This window comes from Moschus berezovskii, chromosome 4 (genome assembly GCF_049115385.1).
Source record: "Moschus berezovskii isolate FMDL1 chromosome 4, NW_MosBer_1.0, whole genome shotgun sequence".
Classification (NCBI taxonomy): domain Eukaryota; kingdom Metazoa; phylum Chordata; class Mammalia; order Artiodactyla; family Moschidae; genus Moschus; species Moschus berezovskii.
The window spans coordinates 68,081,857-68,104,484 of NC_142463.1; the positions used below are offsets into that span (position 1 = coordinate 68,081,857).

The window sequence follows — 22,628 nt, forward strand, 5'->3', positions numbered from 1 at the left end:
TATGAGTGATAGAGGAGGGGGCAGATTCCAACATAATAAGCCTTTTTTTATGCAGTCTGACCATCGTTTACACTGTATAGGGAATGTTTATCTTTTTAAAGTGATATTTCTGGAAGGCTCTGGAAGTTCCTGCAGAGAACTGGCTCAGTGGGGTTGTACTAGGTCATCAGAGGAGCAAGTTGAACTCTGGAGCGCCCCTTTCATCCCTCTTTCTAACAAAGCAACTTCTTGCACTAGGGAGCCTGCATTGTTTCATAGTTGCAGGGTTGCCTGGTCCAGACCTGTATAAATTTGTGAAGCATTAGAGGGTGGAGTATGTGCGGTCCAGCTTGGTCTGGAGCAAACTTGCAGTTCGGTGGCAGGATAAGAGCTGAGCGCATTGAGTATGCTAATGCTTTCTCTGGGTGTCTTTCCCCAATAAGCCCATTTCATATACACACTGTGGCTCCCTTAGAAACTCACATGCAACCTTCCCACCAGATAGAGGAGCAATTCAGTTGAGCATTTCTAGGTGTTGACCTAGTCACAGGCTATTGATCATATTCCAAATGATTTCTCTGTTTCATATGACTTAAAACTCAGGAGCAGGTAGAAGAGTTAATACTCGTGAGTGTGCATGTAGAGGAGAATGAAACGTTCATGTTTATACGATCACATCTTCTTGTCTCTGCTTCTGTCAGCATTTTTTTTTAAACCAGAAGGAAGTTTTCAGTCTATATTGTGAAACCCTAAGAAATAGCCTTGAGTCTGTTTTTGAGGTTATAGTTCATTACCTCACACAGTAAACTCTTTTTGAGGACTGTTAAGATTGATTTGCTTCTCCTGAGTTACTGGTTTGTAAATGAGTATGTAACTGATAGGTTTCCTTTGAGAGTTGAGAATTGCTTTGTTAGAGCTAATCTGTTGCCCACCCATAATACAACAGGGGTTTCGAAGTTCTTGGTGGCCTCAATCCTGACGCCAGAATGTCCTTATTCTTCCTGTAAGTTTCCCATCTACTTCAAATGTATCATCATTGTTATATGTACCTCTCTAAAATGTCTGGAAATGTTTTGGGGGAAAGGTAGGGGTATAAATAAATACTTGTAGTATAGTAGGCCCTCAAAAACCAGTTTTACTGGCTTCTTTTTTTTTCCCTTTCCAGATTGAGATGCTTCCAGATGGGCTATTTCAGTGCAAAAAGCTGCAGTGTTTACTCTTGGGGAAAAATAGCCTGATGAGCTTGTCGCCTCATGTGGGTGAGCTGTCGAACCTTACTCATCTGGAGCTCATTGGTAATTACCTGGAAACACTTCCTCCTGAACTGGAAGGGTGTCAGTCCCTAAAACGGAGCTGTCTGATTGTTGAGGAGAATTTGCTCAATACTCTTCCTCCTCCTGTAACCGAACGTTTGCAAACATGCCTAGATAAATGTTGACCTAAAGAGAGAATAATTTTTAAAAGTACATTCCAGGGCTTTAAATGAGAACTAAATTTTCTAAGTTATAAAGATGAACAGTGGATAGTTATCACTAACTATAACCAAATGTCTTATTATAATAAGGCAACTCAGTGTCTAAATTAAACAGGTAAAAAGTATTAACACTGAAACTAAGTTTTGTGAATGATTGATCTTTAACTTATGGAGATATAAGAAGTGTACACTTGGGTAGAATGGGGCCATGAAATTATTGAATCTCTACACTGCAGTTTTTATCTTTTGAAGATGAGATATTACTTACTTGCATACTTGTTTTAACTGACTTCCTGTTTTGATATTTATCACCTAGGCCATAAACTCATCAACATAAATTCCCTTGAGGTACACTCAGCACTGTCTTTGATTTATGTTCTTAAATACTTTTAGGCAGGATGCATTGCGCTTGGCAGAGTTCCTCCTTGGCTTAATTTTTACTTCCTGCCCCAGCTCGTTTGAGTCTTCCTTCACCTGGTTTTCTCTTAACAACAGTGATGAACCCTGAGAAAGTGCCTGCCTGTGGCCTTTGCACAGAACAGGAGGAGGGTATTTAGGACAAGTCATCCTCGTGCCATCCTGAAATTTTAATGTATCCTCTGCAATTTCTTCTTGTATATCATCAGAGCCTTTTTTATTTGCTACTAATTTTTATATCAAACGTAAAACATATAAATGTTTTCTATTGTGTAATCTTGGATTCAAAATCTGTGAGAATAGTTTTTGTAAGGTACAGAGAACACATCCTTTTCTTTAAGAACTTACTATTAATATACTTGGTTTCGGCTGCTCACGTTTGTGCGCACTTGGCTCCAAAATGTTTTTGCAGTCTGCAGCTAATTATTTCTGGATAACAAAAGCCTTGTGTTTCATGCCCTAAAATATTTGGGGGTTTCCTTCCAAGAGGATGGCCGCATCACCTACCTCTCTCTTCCCTAGCTGCTGTGCTATTGTACGGGTAACCCTTCTTAATTACTTAAAAAAACTGATGGAGGGGAGAGGTACAGATTTGGATCTTTAAAACTGATTTTCATACACTCTGTAGAAATTAAGTAAAAGTTAAACAAAGTACTTTCTTCTCCATCTGCATGATCTCTAGATAGGATTATAATGTGAAACACAGCCTCTATTCATTGTTTAATATGGGTTCTCAAAGCTCACAAAGAAATAGATCTAATTAACTGAAATTCATCTCATGTCTTTATCTAACTTTTCTGGAATACATTTTGCTCTTTTTTTTAAATAAAGAGTTCTGTGTTTGGCTTTTTATTATCATGCATATTGTAAAATGAATAAAGCCGACTGACTCATTTTGGGGAAATGTACATTTTCGATGTGTTTTTCTCTGTGTCTAGGCATTGTGATGCCATTTCAAACTATGAAATAATCTATTAACAAAACTGGACAATAATCTCAACAAAACTGGAAAACACTATGGGTAAAGCGTACTGTAAACATGGAATTGTGATATATGGTATGTTTTTTCCCTTGCTTTGTCCCTTCCAGAAGGATGAAAATGAGTTTTTAAATTATGGCCAAATGTAGCTTCCCTCACCTGCCTCACATCTTTGAGCTGACATCCAGAGAAAAGAATTGTTCACATCAAATAAAATTTGAGTAATAGCTATGAAAAACATAAAACACCAAAAGCTGCCTAAAACACTGCTGTTTATTCTGAATGAGGAGGAACAATGTAAAAATGCAATTCTTACCAAAACTTGCCTTTAGTCAGAACACTCAAGCTCTCAGGGACCCAGGCATAACTGATGAAACTTTTCTTCTAGGACTTCAGAAAACAGATTCTGACTCTAGGTTTTTTGTTATTTTCAATCTTTTTAATGTGAGATCCTTGTCATTTTAATGTTTCCCCTCTGTGTTGCACAGTAGAATTGTCATGTATACCAATTCCAGTATTGGATAGGATTATCCTATGTTTGGGACATGAATATGATACATGGAAATATGTTCATTTTGGGTCATATAATTACTCGTAATGTGTATGAAAAATCTGATCCATTTTGATAAGGAAATGTTTTCAAAACAAATTTCAGATTTACTACCATTCCCCTGGGGCTTCCCAGGTGGCACAGTGGTAAAGAATCGCCTGTCGATGCAGGAGCTGTGGGTTCGATCCCTGGTTTGGGAAGATCCCCTGGAGGAGGAGATGGCAACCCACTCCAGTATTCTTGGCTGGAGAATCCCATGGACAGAGGAGCCTAGCAGGCTACAGTCCATAGGGTCACAAAAAGTCAGACATGACTGAGCAGCTAAACACACACACCATTCCCCTGACTGTCTACAGCCCCTCCTGGCTAGTCACCAGGTTCTGTTCACCTGCAAAAGGCACTAGCTAAATCTTCCTTATCACCTGTCTACATTTCTGGAAGCAAGTTACTATCATAATGAGTTTTGTAAGCTGCTTTCCAAACACAAGAATTTGGTTACTAGTGCAAACTCCTTTCTTGATGCATAATTTTTAAGTTCACATTTTTATTTCAATCCTACACACCACTGGCTTTGGGAATGATGTAGCACAGATGCCATGAACTCTGAGACCACCACTTAACATGCAAAACTGTGGTGTTTGCCAACTTTACTGCAATATTGGAGCAGATCTTCATTTTGGAAGAGGATTTTCAAAGAAGCAAATGAAGTTTATTCAATTATAATTTTGAGACTAGTTGACACTTGCTTTCCAAGAATATGTAGTGTATTTTCCAAAAAATAAATATGGATGTTATTCAGAACAAAGTTGACGACTTATGCTAGCCTGGATGCATTTTATTTACATACTCACACACAGATACACAATGATGAGCCTGTATGCACATTCCTGTGTGTACAAAATTTATTTATTTTGGATATGTGTAATATTTTTCCAAAGTTGCAAGTGGTTGTAGGTTAATGCTAAAATATTCTTTTTTATTCCTTACTTGTAATCATGGAGTGCTCTGTTCTCTTAGCTATAATATTAAAGTGAAAGTCGTGTCTGACTCTTTGCAACCCCATGGACTATACAGTCCATGGAATTCTCCAGGCCAGAAAACTGAAGCAGGTAGCCATTCCCTTCTCTAAGGGATCTTCCCAACCCAGGGATCAAACCCAGGTCTCCCAATTGCAGGCAGATTGTTTACCAGCAGAGCCACCAGGGAAGCCCAAGAATACTTATTAAAAGAAAACCAAATGCTCAGACTTGGTCAGCAACCCAAGTGGTTTTGAGCATTTCAGGTAAAGTGTAGTGAGTGTTCCCTCCCTAATGTACATCAAGGTCCATCTGTGTGGCACGCAGATAAGGTGTTTCCATTCTTCATCCTTCGTCTTCATTTTCTCCTGATATCACCATGTTTCACTGTCACTTAGCAGATGTTTGTGTTAAACAGGGTAAACAGAGATGCCAAGATCTCATTGTTGTGGCATAGCTCCAGTGTATATGCTGTGGGGAGCTGCAGTGAGTTATGTGTATAAAATTATTGTTTGATAGTGGAAATATTTGTTTCTGTTCTTTAGGTGTCTCATGATTTAAATTTTGTATGTCGAATTAAAATATTGCATAATATTGATGGGTTCAAAACCATTAAAATAATCAAACAATTATTCTGTGGGTTTAGTTTTATTTCCTTGTATTTTCAATCAAATACTCTTTCCATTTCACTTTCTTGTAACCTTGTCCCATCCACATAAGCTATTTTGTTTTCTGTCTCTGCTCACCCACCTCCTTAAATTGATATAGTAACAGAATATATTTGTGCTAGAGAACTTGAAATAATACTGGAGCATGTATTTATTTGGGGGGAAGCCAAAGCCTGTGATTATGCCTAACTGAACTGTTCTACTCAACCTATCCTTGCAGTGTTCAGAGCTGATCCAGTGATCCTTCATCCATACCAATATAACTGAGAGAATGAGAATACAACTGTAACTCCACTTTGTTTTCAGGATCTGTACACTGCATCAGAATCTGTGTTTATTTCTTTCTAGAAACAAGAGGAAGTCTGGTCTGTGGAGGAGTTATTTTGCACCCTGGTTTGAATTATGAAGACATTATATACATGAAATGGCCTAAACTAATAACTGTTGCAAAATGCCCTGGATATAATAATTTCTTCAGCTGTATCTGAAAGCTGAAGCAGTGAAAAGAAACCAATATCTGGTTTCTTCCTGCCTCTGGTCCATCACTTCTGCATCCACTGAGACTTTTCTACTAAGTACCTTTTGGTAATGAACTACATTTTCTTCGCCTTTTTAAAAATATGAACAGTTCCGTCAAATCCTAAAAGTATTAGCATAGAATATAAGAGCCAAAGTACTGAGTTGAGATGGCTTCCGACTGAACTGAATTCATATTTAAATTTTGCATTTGATTTGTATAATACACTACGGCTGAGAAAAACAATTAGGAAAGCCTCCTGCATGTTACATGTTATCTCTTAAAAGAGATGGTGCAATTTAAAAAATTCAAAGGGGCACAGAATTAGAATGGGTGTGTTTGTACATATATATATTGTGTATAAACCTAAATATTCATGCTTAAATATTTTTCAAGCTCTTCAAATGTTTCACTCTCAACAAAATAAAGGGCCAATTCTGAGAAGAAACATTTTCTGTAGTTAGCTTCACAGAGAATGCTAGCATTTGTTATTTTTTTTGTCATGTATTTTGAAACATGTACATAATTGGTTTTTGCTTCTGGTAATGAATTATTAGAAAATGTAAGATTTTGTTGTGAGCTGAATGCTTCTGGACCTCAGGTTTACCATGTAAATCTGAATTTTGGTGTTAAATCCCTCGGCCTGAGATTTAGTACTTTTGAGTGAACTTTATTGTTTTTAAAATAAAATAACTTTTATGTAATATACAGATTCAACTTTTATAATAAATAGCAAATAAAAACAGATTCAGTGTTGGAGGAAGTTGACTGGACTAATTTTACCTGTTGCATTTATCAGTGCCCAGATTCCGGAAGTGAGTCCCTCCTCTTCCCTGAGTTCCCTGTGCAGTTGTGTTGTTATATTGTTCACCAAATGATAGATTTCAGATTTATGTTCTGTAATTGTCTTCCAGTTGCTAAGTTATGTCTGACTCTTTGCAACCCCATGGACTGTAGCCCGCCAAGCTCCTCTGTCCATGGGATTTCCGAGGCAAGAATACCAGAGTGGGTTGCCATTTCCTCCTGCAGAGGATCTTTCTGACCCAGGGATCAAACCCACGTCTCCTGTGGCTTCCGCATTGGCAGGCAGATTCTTTACCACTGAGCTACCAAGGAATGGTGGTATGACTATCATCACGGTAATATGAGTTTTTAAACTATGCTACAATGGCCACAGGGCTCTGAAAACTGTTGGACTGATCCTAGAGTACACTGTGGGAGGGTATGCAGTCTGTCACTCTCCTGATGCATCTGTCCAACAGTGTTCAGTGTTCACCCCAGTGTTCATCACAAACCAACCCACCTCCCTCCCTTTCTTCTTCTTGGCTCCTGTTTCTCCATTTGCTGTTAGTTTAGCACTAACATTGACTAGTGGACCAGATGAAATAAAAAGTAAAAAACTAAGACAGGAGATGTTGAAGTTTAGGTAGGGAGAAGAGATGGAATTATCTGGTAAACCAGGTGCATAATAGTTTGAACTTTTGGATAGAAGACTTTCCCCTCTCTCAATCACATACACAGAGTTTCAGGAGCACATTAGGAAGCAGATACCAAGAACTTTTCTTTGCTGGAGGGCAGCACTTGATATAGACTGAAGCAGGTTATGAAGGAAACTAGATGGCACGATTTTCCCCTGGAAATGTACTTTAAGCAAGGCTTTCTCTCACCTCTAAATGCCTTGGGAATGGGAGTATGTTGCGATGAAACCAGTGCCTGACCTAAGGCATCACTGTGAGGTGCTTTGGCTGGGTCCTGTCCTAACAGCCCAGAAGGCAGTCACTGGCCCCCACAATCGTGGCAACAAGGGTGGCTCCGGGTTCTTCACTCCTTTCCACTTTGCAAATCATTTTTCAAACATGCTGTGAAGGGAGCCTAGCTGTGCAGGCAGAGGCTGCGGCCATGCTGTTGAGACCACAGCCTGATGCTCTGGAGCTGCCCCTCATGGTTGGGTTTCTGCCCCTTGTTTGGATTCTCTGAAATCCAGGTTCCTAGCTTGTTTTCTGTGTCCCTCTCATCTCTGAGATCCAGAGAAAAGCAGTTTATCCAAAGGCACAAAGCCAGAGCTTGAACTCAGCCCCATATTTACAGAAAAATATCTTTATGCCAAGGAAGGATCAGAAAAAAGTCATCTTTCAACATGTGTAGTCTCTTTTCGGAAAATATAAGTCTCTCTTCACCCTGTGTTGTCTCATTATGCTCCAGATGAGGGTTCTAAGTCCTAAATACCAGTACTTCTATAGAACAGCCTGTGTGCCACTGAGCTTTTCAGATTACTTCTCATATAGCAAATATACGTTTTGTGTGCCTTTTTACACAGGCCTGTTGTTGGTTTGTGTAGGGCTTCGGGCACATCATTTTTTTACTCTCTGCCTCCCTCTGCCGCTGAGAAGAGAATAAATCAAATAGAAGCTTGCCTAGTGCCTATCAGTTTCTCCTTGCCTGCCTCCCGAGGGAAGATCTTTAGAATTCAGTGGCCCTCACTTAATCTCAGAGACTCCATCTCAAATGAGATGCACTTAGAAAGCCCTATGCAATGCCCAGCACCAGGATCAGACATGACATGTTGGGTGCCTGGGCAGGAAACAATTCAGCAACCTTGAAACATGCTTTGAATGTTCATTTATTAGGTGTTTGGTAAAGATGGGGGAGCTGGTTTTCTACTAGTAAAAATCATGAAGCTTAAATAGGCTAATTATTTCCTTCTCCAAGAGCAATACTCTCACAAAAAAGTGAGGTAAAGCTTAAAGATGACTGAGCAGAGAGACAGGTGGGGATTGGGCAGACAGTGTAAATAAGTCCTCATAGTATCCCTATCAAACACCCCTACAGACAGTCTCTTCTCCCAGGCCTCACGAGCAGGCCCATCAGCTGCCTGGTCTCCCTTCTCTTTTTTCCCCCCCAGAGCATCCTTCTCTTTTGACCCAGCTCTTTCCCTTCTCAGATTTCAGGTTCTGCACCCTTCAGTGTCTCTGTCTCTGACTGGACCGTTTAGCGTTGTCCTAACCACATATTCCATACTTTCATAAATCACCCTTTACTAAATCCCAACTTTGAGAGTATTAAATACCCATCCTATCAAGGGAGATGTTTTACGTGTAGTCATCAAAATAAATGTCTTTGAAATCACAGTGTCCAGAGGAGTATGACTGTCAGCTGGCTCAACGTGCTTGCAACCCTAGGAACTGGAGGCAAATGGGATTTTACTAGGGACAGGATGGTTTCCCAGGTTCCTCAGGTTGTAGGTTTACCAGAAGAGGAGTAATAGATTTGGACTGTTGAATATAACGTACTGAATAAAATAGGATACATTTGAAAAAAATAAATAACTGTCTTTCAGTTATCAGGATTCTCCCTTCCTACAAAGTGGTTTCTTGTCACAATTTCAAATTCCAAATGATAGACTTATTCACTGTGCTGGATGGAAGTAGGGCCAATTTGCAGTCCTTAGGCTGGTAACGAATTGCATATGAAAACCCAAGTTAATTTGTCCTGACCTATTATCAATTATTCCAATAATATTTGGTGTTCTTTGTAAGTTAGTACCAAGGCAAATGTTGTAACATTAAGGGAACCAAATGCCACCTGTCTGAAGGGAGTTTCCCTCTGCTGCTGCTGCTAAGTCGCTTCAGTGTGTCCGACTCTGTGTGACCCCATAGACGGCAGCCCACCAGGCTCCACCGTCCCTGGGATTCTCCAGGCAAGAACACTGGAGTGGGCTGCCATTTCCTTCTCCAATGCATGAAAGTGAAAAGTGAAAGTGAAGTCGCTCAGTTGTGTCTGACTCTTAGCGACCCCATGGACTGCAGCCTACCAGGCTCCTCCATCCATGGGATTTTCCAGGCAAGAGTACTGGAGTGGGCTGCCATTGCCTTCTCCGGAGTTTCCCTCTAGTCTTTCCTTAAACTGGGTTAGGATTCACATCCTTGTCTTATGTGCCTATGTCTTAACGTGCTTCTATGGCATGTCCTAAAAAAACTACACAGGTCATTTTGGGTTTTAGAGAAGAGTGGTTCTGTTACCCTTTTTATAATAGACTGAACCAGTCTCGGGTAACTGCTCTGTAAAAAAGGCAATCCAGAAGAAGGAGCCAAGTGAAAAAGCATTGATTCAATCTGCATTCTGAGGCCTGAGGGAAATTCACTGGCCCGGTGATTCCTGGGCAGAACAATATATTATAGGCCTCATTAATGGCTTCAAACTGAGGAAAGATAAAAATCTAATCATTTCATCCCTGCTCCTACAGCTTGGAGTCTGCCACCTTGGGGGAAACATCGTATTGGGATACACCAATAACATCATTTACCTTCTGCAGATTCCCAGGTGGCAGCAGTGGTAAAGAATTCGCCTGCCAATGCAGGAGACAAATTCGATCCCTGGGTCGAGAAGATCCCCTGGAGAAGGAAATGGCAACCTGCTCCAGTATTACTGACTGGAAAATTCCATGGACAGGAAGAGCCTGGCAGGCTACAGTCCATGTGTCCCAAAGAGTTGGACATGACTAAGCACGTACCTCCTGCAACCGGCCAAATATTCTAGTAGGTTCTTCATGTGTGCTGTCTCAGTCCATCCAGCAACCTTATTTGGCGTGTTATTCCCAATTTACAGATAAGAAAACAAACTTAAAAATGAGAATTTCCCCAACATCTTGTGACTGTTCAGAAGAGGAATCCAATTTAACTTACAGGTCTGCAAAGCTCTTTCTACAGAGATTTAGGTAACCAGCACCCCAGATGAGCACTTCACAGTCTCACCCACCTGAGTATTTGAAGACTCATGGATCATGCTCTGCTTTTCGGAGTTCACTGGTCTCCTCTTGGTAGCTTTAAGCCTATTCCTTCCTCCTGTTCTATATCTATCTTAGTTTGTCTTCTCCTGAGCCAGTGAGTCACTTCCTGTCCATACTATTTCCCCCATCCTCTCCTAGGATCACAGAACTTTCCAGAAGAAGAGACCATGGAGATTTTTAGATGAGGAAAACCTAGGTGACTTGTCTAAGATCACAAGCCCACTGCCTGGGAGAGGTGGCACCGAAATCTGCATATCCCCAATTAGTGCTCTTCTCAGGAGCACAGGAGTCTGTAATAGCAGTCTCCAATCCCCAGGCCATGAACCAGAACCCATCTGTGACATGTTAGGAAACAGGCCACCCAGCAGGATGTGAGTGGTGGGCTAGTGAGCGAAGCTTCACTGTATTTACAATCACTCCCCATTGCTTGCATCCTTCTGATTCATGGGAAAATTGTCTTCCATGAAACCAGTCCCTGGTGCCAAAAAGGCTGGAGTGTGCTGTGCTGAAGTCGCTTCAGTTGTGTCCAACTCTTTGCAATCCTTTGGACTGTAGCCGCCAGGCTCCCCTGTCCATGGGAGTCTCGAGGCAAGAATACTGGAGTGGGTTGCCATTCCCTCCTCCAGGGGACCTTCCCGTCCGTGGGGTCAATCCCGCCTCCTGCATTGGCGGGCGGGTTCTTTGCCACTAGTGCCACTTGGGACGCTCTGCTGGTCTACAACCAGAGCCCCGTGGAAGAGCCAAGACTAGCACCCAAGCTTCCTCCCTAACTGCAAGTCCTATGCTGTCTCTAACAAGCTGCATTCACTTCAGCTATGTCCTGTATCTTGATAATAACATTTTCTGGGCACAGTGCAGTGCTGGGCCCAAAGCACTTGAGGCTCCTATTCCCACTTCACTTATCAGACAGCTAGGCTCTGAAAGGAGCCATCAATAATGAATCATTATTGAGAGCTTTTGAGTTCAATGGCCATAGACTTTATAAATGTGTTTAAAATGTGTTAAGATAGGCACAGTCTCCATTTACAGAAAAGAGAAGGCAACCCAGGATGGTAAGTGACCTGTTAGATTATATAGCTAGTATGTGGCAGACCCAGGTTTTGGACTGGAGACTCTAGCAGCAAAGCACTGCTTTCTATATAGTGCCCTCTGCCAAGACCATGTGACTGACAAGTGATGGTGGTGTGAGAACAGCCTAGGATTTCAGCCTCTGATCCAGTATTCTGTCCTTTAGACTGTGCAGACATGCTGGGAAAGGATTGATATGCACACAGATATATCCATATACACAAACACATAGCTTTATACCCTTTAGTATAAATACAACAATTTCATCCAAACGACTAACGTAATTTTAAACTTGTGGTTATTTTTGAAACTGCAGTTTTTCTTTCAATGTCCTAACCTAAACTCGAGCACATGTGCTCTCATCAGAGGAACAGACTGCCATTCTGAGTTTCAGACCCTGTGGGAGATGATGGATGAAGACCTTTACCTGTTAAAAAAAAAAAAAGAGTTGTCAATATTTTGGTTCTTGCTTCAGGATGCACGTGGGGCTCCCAGTCAGTTTGGGTTTCATACAGAATGGCTGTTACAGTTTAACTCCCTGAGAATCTTAGTTTATTATACAGAGATGCTGGCAGACATTTTAGACTTGCAAAATGACTACCAATCACAGTTCAGGCTAAATTGATTCTAAATTTGTTCTGCTGATGTGGACTTTTGGAGAGTGCGGAGGCGGGGTAGGTGATGCTGTCCTTACTGAATGCCTGCTGTGCTCTGGATAAGGAGGTGTGTTCCTCACCCCAAGCTGGGGCTGTGTCCCTCCCTGGCTCTGCATATTGGCTGAACATACCCCTAAATGTGGAGAAAGCCTCACCTCAGGCTCTAAGAACCCACTCCTTGAAGCCTTGGTTCACTTGGCATTTCCCCTGGGTTTCTTCAGAACACCCGCCCTTCAAGACAAGGGCACGTCAGACCCACTGTGAGCTGCCCGATCAACCACCTCCAAGGCCCTTCACACAGTGGAACTGCAGCTCCCAGATGACCATCCACCCCGGCCACTGAGCTCAGCTCAGGAACAGAAGATGGCTTACCAAGTGACTTTGCAACATCACATTAGCTGCTTTTATAGTCTTCTAGAAAAATGAAAGAAATTGGCCTGCCTCCCTTTTTCTTTCTGATGATGAATCTAATTCCCCCAGTTTAGAAAAAGCGCCCAGAGATTTTTTTTTTTTTTTCAAGATTGAAAATGAGCCAAATGGCTCAGGTGCTGCCTCAGATAGTCAGCAGGGGCCCCAGCTGAGCCCCTGGCCAGAGTGGCTACAGGGAATCCCCTTCTTGGCATGAGCTGTGGCTCGGGAGTTTGGACATGCTGAGGATGCCGGGGGCCAGTTCGTAGTGGGAGAGAATGTGGGATCCTTGTGACTTTTAGGATTTGGCATTAGCCCTTGCAACTGCCATTTCCAGTGTGATCTGTGGGTGCCTGTGTGCTAGGGTCCCCATCTAATAGACCCTAATGAGAGGGTGAGCTTAGGTGTTCCCTAGGTTGCCTTCCAACTCCAGTATTCTGATCTATATAAGATGCTCAGTAAGTGGGAAGTGTTGATCAGGGTTATTATTGAGTAATTTTCCTAAGAACTTGAGCATGTCATACATTTAATTTTTAGCTTTATAAATGACTCATTTTCATGGCATGTGAACAAGTCTTTTATTCACTTAAGAATCTACTGCATAACAGCAGGTGAGGGAGGATGGAATGGATTTAAAGGGTTGTTCTGCCAAGCCTCCCATCAAGAGAACCAGATGTGCGGTGAAAAGGAGCCATGGAGGGCAGGGCAGATAGGTGCACTCCCAGGAGGTCCTATGTCCTCTCAGGTTACAGTTCCCTGTAAGGAGAAAAGACCTCGGGTGGCACGGGTAAAAAGGTGACCTGGGAGGTACTTGACCCTCTTGGGCTTTTAACACCAAAGCATGCAATCCAAGGCTGATCCATCACCACTGATGTCCAGCCCAGAGTCTAACCTGAGACCAACTGCTGCCTCCCAGTTTTCAGTTCTTTGGTTTCTGTTTCATGGGGCTCTGGGCCTAAGTGTTCCATCAGCCTAAGTGGCCTAAGTGTTCCTAATAGGCTCCAGCAGCAGAGACACGCTTCCAGGCTTGGGTGCACTGAGCGGTGTCAGCTTCTCCCTGCTTTAAAGGTACAGCCCCAGCAGGGTGCCAGTACCAAGGGCAGACTTGTATGGCTGATCTGACCCATGATTGGCAGCCCTGGAGCTGTGTGCTGTGCACCTACTTTGTGCCCTGGTTCCCAGCTCAAGACTGGTCCAGGCCTAGGTGTGAACTCTGCTGTGTTTAGAAGAGGAGAAAGCAAGCCCCTTGTCTTAGAGCTGGGCTGTCAGCCGGCTGCACCCTGGGTTGGAGTCTTATCTCTACCAGTGAGATCTGGGTAACCTTACCTCTCTGAGCCTCAGTTTCCTCATCCATAAAGTGTAGACTCTACCCTACAAATATTTAGTGCCTGCTCCCACACAGGGACTACCTTAGGTATTGAGGATACAGTGGGATCAATAAGGACAAGACAAACAGCCTCATGAAAACAGACCTCCCTTGGTCTCAGGAGGATTCCAGATTAAGTACAATGCTTAGCATCATGTTCAACCCCAGTGAGTGTTCACTGCATGTTAGTGGTCATGAGTTTCCTCCCAAAGACAGATGGTAGAAAATCTTTTAAAATGTGTTCTTTCTCATCTTTATCTTTACACATGTATTTCTCTTTCATGTTCCATTTGTCTAACTAACTTGAGTTCTTCCATTTCTTGGGTTTAATGGTCACTTCCCCAGCATAGCAGCTGCCTGACCAGGTCCACATTCAGGCTCCCCTGTTGTGCGTTCTCATGGCGACTGGCACGCTACTCTAAGGTAGCCATCCCCTTGGTAACTACTACTTGTTTAACGTCTGTGTTCCTGACTAGACTATAAATTTGGTGTGGACAGCACCCACAGCTGCCTGAAGCATCAGCACTGGGCTTTGAGATTCTCCATGAATGTCTGCCAATCGGACTGCCCTACACGTGGAGGGGATGTTCTCCTCTGAAAGAGAAAAGTACATCAGACCAGAAAACGGAGACCCTGATCCATTAGGAGCACATGGCCCCTTTCTTTCCTCCCTCTTTTCTCTCTGCTCATATGAAAACGACAGACAGCCAAGAGATGGCTGAGAAAAGCAGCCGTGCCCTGGACAGCACCCACATCTCCCTGGAAGCAATCAGGTAACCAGGAAGGTATCATCACCTGATATCAGGAATCAATCAGGTAACCATATTATGATGCAAAGGAAGGCAAGAAGGGTTCCCTGTTGGTCCCAAGCATGTCCCCACCACCACGCAGGGCACTGCTGAGAACAGGGCAGGCAGAGCCTTCTCTGATGTACCACAGTCACACTTGTCTGTTCTTCCTCTGTCAGATTGTGTGATTAAAGGAAGAAGCCTTGCCTCTTGTAGCTATAGAGAGAAGAAGGTTGAGAAAATGAAATCTGACTCCACATGACTGGAATGATATTAGCAGCAGAAATGCAACCATGTTGACTTTTCACTCTGTCACCCAGAATGACAGGAGCCGCCTCCTCCAACCTCCCACCTCAGTACCTTGAGAAAGAGACAGTCATTTACATGTGACTCACTGAAAATGTTCATATTCTTGCCCTCCAGTACACTGTGAGATTTAACAAAGCAGCACTGTGACCTGACCCCAGTGATTTGCTTCTGGCCAGCACCCAAACCCTCAGGGCAGTGCTGGACTTCCCACATGCATTCTTATAGGCCCACCACAGGAATGGCAGGGAACGGCATGGCAGTCCGCTAGGCCAGGCCTTCCCAAACCTCCATACCTTTGCCCACCCTGTTTTCTCACTCAGAGGCCCCTTCCTTCAACATAAATTTGGGAAATTATCTATCATCTATCTACTATTTAAAGAGATGGGAATATCAGACCGCCTTACCTGCCTCTTGAGAAATCTGTATGCAGGTCAAGAAGCAACAGGTAGAACTGGACATGGAACAATGTACTGGTTCCAAATCAGGAAAGGAGTACGTCAAGGCTGTATATGGTCACCCTGCTTATTTAACTTATATGCAGAATACACCATGCAAAATGCCAGACTGGAAGCACAAGCTGGAATCAAGATTGCCAGGAGTAATATCAACAGCCTCAGATATGCAGATGACACAACCCTTATGGCAGAAAGCAAAGAGGAACAAAAGGGCCTCTAGATGAAAGTGAAAGAGGAGAGTGAAAAAGTTGGCTTAAAACTCAACATTCAGAAAACAAAGATCATGGCATCCGGTCCTATCACTTCATGGCAAATAGATGGGGAAACAATGGAAACAGTGAGAGACTTTATTTTCTTGGGCTCCAAAATCACTGCAGATGGTGATTACAGCCATGAAATTAAAAGACGCTTGCTCCTTGGAAGTAAAGCTATGCCAAACCTCGACAGCATATTAAAAAGCAGAGACATTACTTTGCCAACAAAGGTCCATAGAGTCAAAGCTATGCTTTTTCCAGTTGTCATGTATGGATGTGAGAGTTGGACTATAAAGAAAGCTGAGCACCGAAGAACTGATGCTTTTGAACTGTGGTGTTGAAGACTCTTGAGAGTCTCTTGGACTGCAAGGAGATCAAAGCAGTCAATCCTAAAGGAAATCAGTTCTGAATATTCATTGGAAGGACCGATGTTGGAGCTGAAACTCCAGTACTTTGGCCACCTGATGCGAAGAACTGACTCATTGGAAAAGACCCTCATGCTGGGAAAGATTGAAGGCAGGAAAAGGAGATGACAGAGGATGAGATGATTCGACGGCATCACCGACTCGATCAACATGAGTTTGAGCAAGCTGTGGGAGTTGGTGATGGACAGGGAAGCCTGGCATGCTGCAGCCCATAGGGTCACAAAGAGTCGGACATGACTGAGCAACTGAACTGATCTATCTCCCTACTTCTTTATCTACCTAGCGGTCAACTTCTCAAACCTGCATTCATTTTTCAAGATTAAGACAAAATATTTTGTCTCTGACCACCTTCCTTCCCTCAAGTTACAGTTCAGTGCTTTTATTCTTAAGCTTTATAAAAAGGTAGTGAAGTTATTCATAGATTTCATCCTCATTAAACTGACAACAGAAACCAAATTTTGTTAATCTTTCTTTCCCTTTCAACTAGTAGAGTGCCCAGCACACTGTAGGTACAGAATGAATGAAAAGCAGAAGTTTAGGCATTGGCAAACCTCATCCCAGGACCAGGGGGTCAGTCAGAAAGCCCAAGGAGAAGTACACGTACCAGAAACTGCTCATGGGTACTTTTTGTAGATAGACTGTGAATACAGTAAGTCTTCGAAGGCTTGTGGGCATGTGAACAACATGAGGAATTAGAACTCTGGGTGCAGACTTTGAAGGTATGATGGGAATGATGAGGCATTGGTATGAAAATCTTATGCTCATCCTATCGATGAGAGAACTGAAGCTTGAGAATGTTAAATGTTTCTGTAAAAACTCACACCGCTGGTAAACAAGTCTGGCTTAGAATCCAGATCTGATTTCAAAGTTTGTATTCTTAGATACTATGCAGAAACTCAATCAAATTTGCAAACACCACCTTGAACTAACATCCTTTAGGTCTTCAGCGAACATTCTCCCAGCTTGTTAAGTGACCCCAGCATGTCACTAACCCTGACTATGCCTACTTCAGTTTTCTCTTCAGTAAAATGAGGAGCATTGAGGTAGGTGACTATAAGGCAGTTTCAGGCTCTGATTCTCTCTGGAATGCAAATAGTTTCCTAATCGGGGGATCAGTGTGGTCAAAACATAAGTGTACTTGTGTATTGGCCCTGAAAAAGTTTTTCACAGGTTGCAATTGTGACTCCAAAACACAATAAAGACTGCGAAATACAATCTTAAGTATTATCTTAAAGGTCTAGTCATTCTTCCCAAATGGGCAGTTAAAATATGCTCAGGCACTAAAGCATGACTGTTGAATTCACAGAAATCATCTGTTTATCTAAATAGTCATACTCAAGTCACAGCAAAGCTTTCACTTGCTTTCTACCACCTTAGGACCTTTATTCTACCTATAATTCCGTATCATAGTGAAAGAAAGTTCAGCATTGCACTACTCCGACCTGTGGCACCTACCCTCACCCCATCCCAGAAGTCTCCATCAGACATAAATGCATTTCTCTGCCTTCAGGCTGAATCTTAGGGTAGAGCGCCTCTGAAAATGTCTGTGTGGTTCAGGATGAACTTCACAGTGAAAAGTTTCCGCCCAAACCACTGACTAACATCCTGTTGTTGTTTTCATCAAATCTATGCAGTCCCTCCTTTGATTTGGTTTCATTTGGAGTGATCTGTCTGATGCCATTTTTCTGAAACATTCAGAGCAAGATACAATCTCATTATGGTCAGTGACAAAGAGTGGACCTTTCAGAGCATAAAGAAACATCTGTCCTCCATCTGCAGTGCCTAAAAAATAGGACTTTCAATAGAGTACATTGTAGGACTCTAATGCCTTTAAAGGGCAAGAAATCCATTTCTGACTAAAATCTCCAAAAATATGTCTAACAGAATATTTTCCTCTTACATACTGTTTTTCAAAGAGCATTTCAAAGGCCACTAGTGCATAGCATTTAATAAGAACATAATCTTTAGGTTCAACCAGACCTGGTTCAAATACTTTTTCTGTCATGTAGTAGCTGTGTGCTCCTGGAAATTGACTCAATCCTGATAATTTTAGATTTTTTCAGGGATGTAAAATAGAATAATTGCACCTGCCCTGGGAGATAACATTGTCAAAGAGAATGACGTGTGTGTGTGTGTGTGTGCGCGCGCGCGCGTGTGTGCGAGTGTGTGTGTTAGTTGGGAAGTCATATCCGACTCTTCCCAACGCCATGGCCTGTAGCCCGCCAGGCTTCTCTGTCCATGGGATATCGCAGGAAAGAAATCTGGAATGGGTAGCCATTCCCATCTCCAGGAGACCTTCCCTACCTAGGGATTAAACTAGGTCTCCTGTATTGCAGGCGGACTCTTTACCATCTGAACCACCAGGGAAGCCTGAGTGACACTTAGTCGGGCACTAAATAAACATCAGTTGTTGTTCCTACTTCATTGTTGCTGTTGTTAATCCTCAGGGCAGACTGGCCTGATTTCTCAGGCAGCTGAAAGAACACGGGATTTGGAATTAGAGGACCTGAATTTGCACCCTGCCACTGCCACTTACTAGTTGTGTGGCCTTGGGGAAATTACCGAATGCTCCTCAACTCAGCTTCCTCACCATAAAAGAAGGAACATAAAAACTGATGCCCAAAGCTCAACTTCTCTGCACACCAGTGCCGAATCAAATCTCAGAGACAAGAGTGAAACAGAGAAGGATAGTTTTATTACTTGGCCAGGCAAAGAGGAATATAGCAGGTACCTGACTCAGAAAACTATGTGTACCCCCACATGGAAAGGATAGTGAGAACTTTTATAGTAATGCTTCAAAGAGGGCTTGTGATCAGCTCGTGGACGCTCTTCTGATGTGTTGGCGGTGAGGTAAGGAGGAGTCTGCAACATCAACCTTCAGGTTTCAATTGGTCTGGGGTCTACATGCCTGAGGGCAGCATACCACAGTTAGTTGTAACTTCTTCCACCTGGAGGGGGTTTCAGTATCTGCAAAACAGCTCAGACATCGTTGTGTGTATCCGCTGATGGGGAAACAGGACCTTGTTTCTCTTGACTGTTTATCCCTAGTCTCGCCTACCCTCCCTTCCCTAATTAACAACGGCTTGAATCTGCCCATTGGAACTCAGGAAGGTCATGGAAGCTGAATAAAGGTTATTTCCTATAATCAAAGAAATGGGAGACACAGAAAGGCTTTGTGTCCAGGAGCCCCTGTAGCATCCTATTTGGTATCAAAACTAACATGTGAGGTGTAAATGAGCTGGTTTGTGTGAAACATATTTGCCAACTGTCAAACTCTAAGCGTTTAGCATTATTTTGTCATTGTTAATATTATGGGCTGAATGTAAATGTCCCCCCAAAATGCATATGTTGAAACCCTAACTCCCAATGTGATCATATTAGGAGGTGGGCCTTGGGCAATAATTAGATTTAGGTGAGGTCATGAGGGTTAAGCCTATAGCATAGGATTAGTGTCCTTATAAGAAGAGAGCCTGGAGTTCTCTCTTCTCTCCCACTCCCCATCTCTTTTTTAAATTATTTTTTAATTGATGTGTAATTGCTATACAGAATTTTGCTGTTTCCTGTCAAACCTCAACATAAATCAGCCATAGGTATACACATATCCCCTCCCTCTTGAACCTCCCTCCCATCTCACTCCTCTAGGTTGACACAGAGCCCCTGTTTGAGTTCCCAGTGACACGCAGCAAATGCCCATTGGCTATCTATTTTACATATGCTAATGTAAGTTTCCATGTTACTCTCTCCAGACATCTCACCTTCTCCTTCCCTCTCCCCATGTCCATAAATCTGTTTGTCTGTTTCTCATTGCTGCTGCTGCTGCTAAGTCACTTCAGTCATGTCTGACTCTATGCAACCCCATAGACAGCAGCCCACCAGGCTCCCCACTCCCTGGGATTCTCCAGGCAAGAACACTGGAGTGGGTTGCCATTTCCTTCTCCAATGCATGAAAGTGAAAAATCAAAGTGAAGATGCTCAGTCGTGTCCTACTCTTAGAAATCCCATGGACTGCAACCTACCAGGCTCCTCTGTCCGTGGGATTGTCCAGGCAAGGGTACTGGAGTGGGGTGCCATTGCCTTCTCCAGTTTCTCCATTGCTGCCCTACAAATAAATTCTTTGGTACCATCTTTCTAGATTCCAGCGTGGGGTCGCAGAGTTGGACATGACTGAGTGACTGAACTGAACTATTTATCTTTCTCATTCTGACTTACTTCATTCTGTATAATAAGCTCTATGTTCATCTACCTCATTAGAACTGACTCAAAGGTGTTCCTTTATATGGCTAAGTAATATTCCATTGTGCATATGTACCACAACTTCTTTATCCATTCATCTGTCAATGGACATCTAGGTTGCTTCCATGTTCTAGCTATTGTAAACAGTTCTGCAATGAACACTGGTGTACATGTGTCTTTTTCAATTTTAGTTTCCTCAGGGTGTATGCCTAGGAGTGGGATTGCTGGGTCATATGATGGTTTTATTCCTAGTTTTTAAAAAAATCTCCATGTCATCTTCCATAGTGGCTGTATCAATTTACATTCCCACCAACAGTGCAAGAGCATTCCCTTTTCTCCATACCCTCCCCAGCATTTATTGTTTGTAGACTTTTTGATGAGGGCCATTCTGACTGGTGTGAGGTGATATCTCATTGTAGTTTTGATTTGCATTTCTCTAATTGTTGAGCATCTTTTCATGTGTTTGTTAGCCATCTGTATGTCTTCTTTGGAGAAATGTCTGTTGAGGTCTTTTTCCTACTTTTTGAATGGGTTATTTTTCTGTTATTGAGTTGTATGAGCTGCTTGTATATTTTGGAAATTAATCCTTTGTTAATTTTGGAAATTAATCAGTTGTTTCATTTGCTATTATTTCCTCCCATTCTGAGGGTTGTCATTTCACCTTGCTTATAGTTTCCTTTGCTGTGCAAAAGCTTTTAAGTTTAATCAGGTCCCATTCGTTTACTTTTGTTTTTATTTCTATTAGTCTAGGCGGTGGGTCATAGATGATCTTGCTTTGAGCCATCAAGAATTCTGCTTATGTTTTTCTCTAAGAATTTTATAGTTTCTGGTCTTACATTTAAGTCTTGAATACATTTTGAGCTTATCTTTGAGTATGGTATTAGGAAGTGTTCTAATTTCATTCTTTTACATGTAGCTGTCCCGTTTTCCCAGCACCATTTATTGAAGAGGCTGTCTTTGCTCCATTGTATATTCTTGCCTCTTGTGTAAAAAATAAGGTTTCTGGGCTTTCTATCTTGTTCCATTGGTCTATATTTCTGTTTTTGTGCCAGTACCATACTGTCTTGATGACTGTAGCTTTGTAGTATAATCTGAAGTCAGGAAGGTTGACTTCCTGAAGGATGTCCTTCAGGAGAATGTCCTTCCTGAAGAATGAAGGACCAGCTCCATTCTTCTTTCTCAAGACTGCTTTGGCTATTCAGGGTCTTTTGTGTTTCCATATGAATTATGAAATTTTTTGGTCTAGTTCTGTAAAAAGTACCATTGGTAATTTGATAGGGATCACATTGAATCTGTAGATTACATTTGGTAGGATAGTCATTTTCACAATATCGATTCTTCCAATATCTCTTCATCTGTTTATGTCATCTTTGATTTCTTTTATCAGTATAATTTTCTCTATACAATTCTTTTGTCTCCTTAGGTGGATTTATTCCTAGATATTCTTTTTTGTTGCAACAGTGAATGGGATTGATTCCTTAATTTCTCTTTGTGATTTCTCATTGTCAGTATATAGGAATGCAAGTGATTTCTGTGTATCGATTTTGTATCCTCCCCTCCCCATCTTAATTCATCTGTCTACAAGCCAGGAAGAGGGCCCTCACCAAAAACTGAATGTTGACCTTGGACTTCCAGCCTCTGGAACTGTGAGAAAGACGTGGCTGTTGTTTAAACCACCCAATCTGTGATATTTTGTGACAGCAGTCCAAAAAGACTAAGACGACACCACCACCATCTAATTTTTTTTTCAGAAGTTTTCATTTACAAAAGTCTTGATTATGTGCTCAAGCAATGATAACTGATTTCCACTCAGCCTCTGAAGTGAGGGTTCTGGGACAGACTAAGGGAGCATTGAGGGTAAACCATCTGTCTTCCCCAACAAAACATCACCATTACATATTAGGTGTGTGAGTTAGTGCTGATCTCCATGAACATTTAATGTTCACATGTCTGAAGAGAGGCTGAAGCAGAAAAGGGTTGTTGACTATGATCTCCGCCTATCATGTGTTGTTTTTCTGTTATAATTGTTAGGTTTTTCATATTTTACCTCCTCCCCAACCCCACCCCCACCACATTTAAAGCAACTGGCAATCCAGCTCCTCCTACTTTCCTGGGAATCTGATCCATTTGTCCTGCCCATAGGGTGGAAGTCCTTGGGCTTAGGGCTTTAAAACCAGCAAAACTTAAGTTTGAAGCCTGCTTCCCCGACTTTCTGTGTTACCTTGGTCAAGTCACTTAACCTTTCCACACCTCCATTTTCTCATATGCAAAATGGGAGAG

General features: G+C 42.3%; 1 protein-coding gene and 1 long non-coding RNA gene across 14 annotated transcripts in view; one reads left to right on the forward strand and one right to left on the reverse strand.

Annotated features, from left to right (window-relative positions):
- The window catches only part of LRRC8B (leucine rich repeat containing 8 VRAC subunit B), a 73,495-nt gene extending 67,136 nt beyond the window's left edge, over positions 1-6,359 (forward strand). For all 11 annotated transcript variants that reach the window (XM_055401697.2, XM_055401694.2, XM_055401693.2 and 8 more), the window contains one exon: positions 1,145-6,359. In XM_055401697.2, coding sequence (XP_055257672.1) covers positions 1,145-1,417 — 273 coding nt within the window. In that variant the 3' untranslated portion in view covers positions 1,418-6,359. The remainder of the gene's footprint in view (positions 1-1,144) is intronic.
- Positions 6,360-11,663: 5,304 nt separating this feature from the next.
- The window catches only part of LOC148778062 (uncharacterized), a 32,001-nt gene continuing 21,036 nt past the window's right edge, over positions 11,664-22,628 (reverse strand). For all 3 annotated transcript variants that reach the window (XR_016037213.1, XR_016037215.1, XR_016037216.1), the window contains one exon: positions 11,664-11,881. This is a non-coding gene — a long non-coding RNA (uncharacterized LOC148778062). The remainder of the gene's footprint in view (positions 11,882-22,628) is intronic.